The sequence below is a fragment of the Rhinichthys klamathensis genome, unplaced genomic scaffold (genome assembly GCF_029890125.1).
Source record: "Rhinichthys klamathensis goyatoka isolate OS25496 unplaced genomic scaffold, OSU_Roscu_1.1 h1tg000022l_1, whole genome shotgun sequence".
Classification (NCBI taxonomy): domain Eukaryota; kingdom Metazoa; phylum Chordata; class Actinopteri; order Cypriniformes; family Leuciscidae; genus Rhinichthys; species Rhinichthys klamathensis.
Window position 1 is genome coordinate 397602 of NW_026606573.1, and position 6044 is coordinate 403645.

Below are 6044 nucleotides of genomic sequence, written 5' to 3' on the forward strand. Positions count from 1 at the left end.
ATCACATCAGCAGTCTTTCCTAACTATATTATACTTCTTTTCAGGAGTACTACAATTTTGAAAGCAAGTGATTGTTTGCCATGTCGGTAAGTACAAATAAACTTTGGTTTGTATCCTAATAGCGTTAACTGTCGGGCCAAAGGTTTGTCTGAATTGGAATTAACAACTTAACGATAGCTAGGTTAAAACGTTTTGGTCTGATCACTTATCACTTACAACCCTTGCAAAGTAACTTGGTTGAGCAACCGAATCATTTCACTACATCTTACTTGATAACTCTGTGTATGTGCCAAATTATCTATGTATCCTTCTATCTATTCTAGATTAATGGAAAGATCACATAATTATTGTCATGTTTTACAGCATCCTACACATTTTCAGTTCAAGCCTGATGCAGATCAATTCTGCCTGGATGGGTGGTTCGAATGTCCCTGCTGCAGTTTTAGGACTAAAGAGAAATTCTCATTTTCTATTCATCCATTGCAGCTCAGAGTAGATTATTAATTATTTTTGCACAATGCCCAGTGCACCCTTTTGTTACTGATATTTCTGTTTACACAACAGTGACTGTTCTCTGAAAACTATTTCAGTGAAGTGGAAGATTTTAACCGACAAATTGACAAACAATTGAGGAAAGAAGGGAGACCATTCAATTGATGGGTGTTGCTCTTACATTTACACATTTGGAGTTTAGAATTAGACGTCAGTAACATGAATATTCTATTTGACTTTCTCTCTCTACAACTCCAACATTTCATAAGTGTTAAATCAGAAATAGACATTTGTTTAACATGTTCAACTGAAATATATATTTCTCTCTCTCTCTCTCTCTCTCTCTCTCTCTCTCTCTCTCTCTCTCTCTCTCTCTCTCTCTCTCTCTCTCTCTCTCTCTCTCTCTCTCTCTCTCAGAGTTGAAGCCATTCTTGCAGCAACTGGTGGAAAAGGGGATCTTTTTGGTGCTTTTGTTCTAGCACAAATAATTTTGTTCTTTCATATAATATAAATAAATACATGTGTATATATAAATAAATGCATGCTTGAATCATTCTCGAGTTTTGCCTTCTGATATCTGGCCATATCCTTTAGTGACTGCATATGCTGATTCCATTGTTATTTTACCTGATAATGAGCAAATTAGTTAAACTTAAGGAGGTTAATCAATATACAGTATAATTCAAGAAACTAAGACTCACTCCACTTTTTCAGTTGTGTTGATATACATTTTTAATTTGTTTTGTGTAAATTTAAAATTTTCAAAATGCCTCTGATACATTTTGAATAAAAAAACACATTTTATAAAAATACTCCTGAGATTAAATGTCTTTCGAACTATGTATGTACAAACTAAAAAACTAGGGTCCTGTACCCGGGGTCCTAAAGCTGCAGCCTCCGATTGTGCAGGAATATACTATTGATTTTAAGTAGTATAGTGAATGTGTTGCTCTGAACAACTGTGACATTGGTTATTTTAACAAAAAGTTATCACACTTGCATAGATGGGTCATTTTAGACCCATGTGTGTAAACTTGATGTATTAACACAAAATATTAAATAAAAAATTAATTTGTGACCAAGATATTTTAAACTATGATGATATTTTGATATGTTAAACTCATAAAACCTGTACAGTAGGTGAAGCGAGAGATTAACTGTTTTTTATGTATTAGAATATTGTCCAAAAGTTCATTTATTTCAGTAATTCAACATAGCTGTAAACCATAATCATCAAATTTATAACACATAAAGGCTTGAAATGAGCATGTAATGAGTCTATATTATATATTAGTATCAGCTTTTAGTTGAATTACTGAAATAAATGAACTTTTGCACGATATTCTAATTTTTCGAGTTTCACCATATAAATTCCATTCTGCTGTTTTATTATTTGATTTCAAAGTAATTTGCTATAACAGGAATTAACTAATAAGTGAATTCTTAATTTGGTTGTAAAAATGCAATATTTCTATAACCACATAGAAAGAAATGTAAAAAAAAGTTTACATTTATTTATTTTTATTTAGAAGGGGTAACTATAAGTGCAGTTTGGATCCCATATAATTAAGAAAGTGACAAAAACTCGTTTTAGTTTAAGTATAGATGCTCCCTTATACGTTTATAATAGCAAAACCATGATTATTGATTACCATTTGTGTAACAGAAATACAAGAGAAATACAAAAATATCGTTTTAAGGTACATTGTTTACTTGTACTACCATGTCATTAACTTACAAAACCAGTGAGCAATGCTCACTGTTAAGGGAGTGATTGTGATTTAGACCATTCCAAGCCTGCCAAAGCGTCACAATTTAACTGCATCAATAATCTGTAGCGTCACACCTCTATACAAATAACCTCATCTTTATTATAAACCAATAACTATGATAACAGCCGTAAACATATTTCCGACCTTTCCGACAGGAAGCAGCGCCATTTGCGCATGCGTACAACAAATCGAGTCACGTGCCGTATTTGGACATGGGCGAGGCTTCCGACGTCACACTTGGATGGGCGTGGCTTCTGACGTCACACATGGATGTGGGCCGGGTTGGATATCCACCGCAGGATGCAGCGAGCTGTACTTGCTGACGTTAGGCTCCAGTTTTAGAACAGTTGCAGTTACTCGAATCAACCACTAGGTGTCAGCAACTCCACGGAAAATTAAGCACGAAGATCAAGAAGACTGACAAGGTCGTCCTAAATGGATGTGTTCAAATCGGTTCAAATCTACAACGGACTCTCATGAAGCATATCAAGAAGATGGTCTGATTATGAAATCCGTTTGCTTCAGAGGTATATTGCCATACAAAATAGCCAACTGATCTGACTATTAGGCAGCCTATCTCAACTGCATTTAAAAACGCGATGTTGCTACATTAGGTATTTTATCCAATTATTTAAGTTTTTAATCTGGAAAATCATATGTAAAGTATCATATGTGGAATGTGATACTTTACATATTAGGCTAAAGTATCACAGATGTGGAATAAATATATAACTGTAAGTTAAGGTTACAGCTAACGTTAATATGCAATGGTAAGGGTTGCGATGAGAGAATAAGACAACATTCTCCCAGAGCGAACGAGTTGGATGTGCAGCGATCGTTTTTATGTTGACATTATCTTTGGAAACTTTACATACATTCTGGATAACGTATAATTTATGTAACACATTAGCATGTTTTTGTTAGGGTGGTGGTAACGTTAGTTCATTGTAGTTGGCGTTGTGAGTTAACGTTAGGCCTTTTCGCCGAGGGGGGTTATTTCTTGAATTTTGTTCAGATCAGAACAAGAGTGTAGACTACAGTAGCATAACCGTAAATAATCATACAACATCACATAATTTTTTACTAGAACATAATATAATTAATATTATATTGGGGGGCTCTCGTTGTCCGTTTGCATAGATATATATGGTCCGTTTGCAGCAGCAGCCATCTTGAGGATGCCCCTGACGTCATCATCGCTCGAGTCACACCTGGTTGGTTGAGTTTTGCGCGCCATTGGTGGACCCCGCCCAGAGGCGTCAGAAATGCGCTAGAAATATTTTGACTGGATTTAGATTGAATGTTTAGATTTGTGTGCGTCATTTCGATTTCGATATTATATTCCGACATTAACACTTATTTAACAAATTATGACTAACCCTAAGCCTTGAAACTGTGGCATTGGAAAACACCATTTTAAATATTTGGTCGAAGTCGAACTGTAAATGTAGCATTTAGAATCCTATGCAGCAACATTCGGCGCCCATCCATTGAAGCAAAACTATAATTTGCATTGAAGTAATTAATAATGTGTGTATACTGAGCCAGACATTTCTAATGAAGATAATAATGGCTACCTCAGACTAAACCCAGGAGAATCAATTATTCCGAATTTTCAAATGTTTATAATAATAAATATTAGTTTCTAATACAATTTATATTGTTGTAATATTTATGTTGCATAAACTTTAATTTATTGTTATTGTATAGGCATATTATACATAATATAGAGAGAGACTATGATCCCCCCCCCCCCCCCCCCCCCCCCACAGCCCCATTTGTTTAGGCCTATTAGGAGGTCTGCATAATTCTAAATTACACATTGGTAGAAATTACTCCGGGTTTTTTTTTCTTTTTTCTTTTTTTTCTGAAACAATAATTTATGTCATGGCCTTTATGCATGGGCCATAATTTTCGGACTGTGGTTTTTTAAATGAGAAGGGGGAGGGGGTGACATTGCTGATACTGGTGGGGGGTTTATTACACAGGGCGTGGTGTCCGTCTAGCCAATCGGAGGCCTTTGCTCGTACAAACGCTGGCCTTTAACCACCGGCACAGATATAAACAGACTACAAACAACAAGAGCTAAACAAGCGTCAGCTCGCGGCATTGACTTTCAGGCATCATGGCAAACGTGGACGTATCAAGCAATCTGGAGCGTCATGTTGCACGGAGGACCTTTCCTCTTCTCGCCCGCACAAAGGTCTGCCGTAACCTTTTCGGACCCGTAGATCACGAGGAGCTGCACGGTGAAATGAAACGCAAACTCCAGGAGATATCCGAGCGAGACCAGACCCGGTGGAATTTTAACTTTGAGACCAACTCGCCTTTGCCTGGAGATTACGAGTGGGAGGCGATTTCAGAGGACGCTATGCCATTTTTCTACAAGGATAAAGTGCCAAATAAAAGAGCTCGCGCCGCGGCGTCTGTTAACGCAACAGGAGACGCGTCCAGCACTGCTGACTGTGGGTTACACGGGATTTCCAGGAGTCCGGCAGTTCAAGAATCCGCGGACGTCCCAAGTCGACCCAGCGAGCTTAACCAGGAGAACCTCTCTGGTGCACTCAACTCAAAACCAGCTCGCGCTTCAGTCCTCAGAAACAGGCGAAAGAGGTCACTCATCCCAGAGGCCCCCAGAAACAGCACGCCGCAAATTACAGGTAACTTAAATGCATTGAAACGAAATAAAAACTAACGGTCAATTTAAGTGTCTCGATTTTTTCAAATGTGATCTTCAGCGAAACATGTCTAACGACACATAACATTGATTTCCACCAGACTTCTTCCCGAAAAGAAAAAGGACCCTGGAGTCCAAGCAGGATGAACCCACCAGCATTGAAGTCACCCCACGCAAAACAATAAGATGGTGCGTATCCACTCTGTGCATATATAACTGTTTATATCATTGCATTAGTAGGCTATTATAATAATAACAATTATTATTAGCCTACTGATTGCATTAAACAAACGTGTAAGTGATTGGCGACTTATTCAGTTTAATTCACCTCCATTTAAATATCTGTCCCCTGTGTAAAGCTGCTGTTTGCCGTGGAACAAATGTTAATTTTGTCGTTTTCTTTGCTTTACAGATGTTTGCACTCCATGCATCAGTCCACCTGTGTTTTATCTGCAGAGCGGATGAAAGAAAACAAGGGGAGGAGAGACATTCACTCTCTCTCTCTCTCTCTGAACATATGTAGCAATACATAGACTTTGTTGCAGTGTTACAATGTCTAAATGGTGCAATTTTATATTTCTTTTGTTTCCACATGTGTAGAAGGGCTAGGCCACACTGCTCTAAATAGACTATAGAGCAATACTTTGTTTTTGATTTTTTTGTTTTTTAAATATACTAACTTATTTTATTTATGTTCACAATAGTTGGTTACTCTATTATTTACAGTTATTGTTTTTAATTATTTCGGCCATATTTTAAGTTGTTTTATTTAAGTTTTGTATGCAGCATCATGCAAAGAATGTTTCTGAGCCGTGTTTGTTAAAATATATTATGTAGCTCACGTTTGAATCAAAGTGTAAATTAAATTATATTTTTGCTAACCTGGTCGTATTCACGTGTGTTCTTGTGAAAGTCGCATATCATTGTTGTAGATCATGGGATGTGGGTAAACGGCAGAAGAACAACAACAAAAAAATGCCCTACACTTTTTAGGCGTCAACATTTTGCCTGTGACAAAAAGAGTAGAGTTTGGCCTCTAAACAGACTCAGCTGTTCCGCCCTCTGTGTTTGTGGGGAGGGATATGCGGGCAGCTGCGTGCTAT

At 37.3% G+C, this 6044-nt stretch overlaps 1 protein-coding gene across 1 annotated transcript; it reads left to right on the top strand.

Annotated features, from left to right (window-relative positions):
* The first annotated feature begins 4238 nt into the window (after positions 1–4238).
* On the top strand, positions 4239–5822 carry cdkn1ca (cyclin dependent kinase inhibitor 1Ca). Its single transcript, XM_056242616.1, has 3 exons — positions 4239–4924; positions 5043–5130; positions 5354–5822. Coding segments are annotated over exons 1-3 (624 nt in total). The 5' UTR covers positions 4239–4389; the 3' UTR covers positions 5355–5822.
* The last annotated feature ends 222 nt before the right edge of the window (positions 5823–6044 follow it).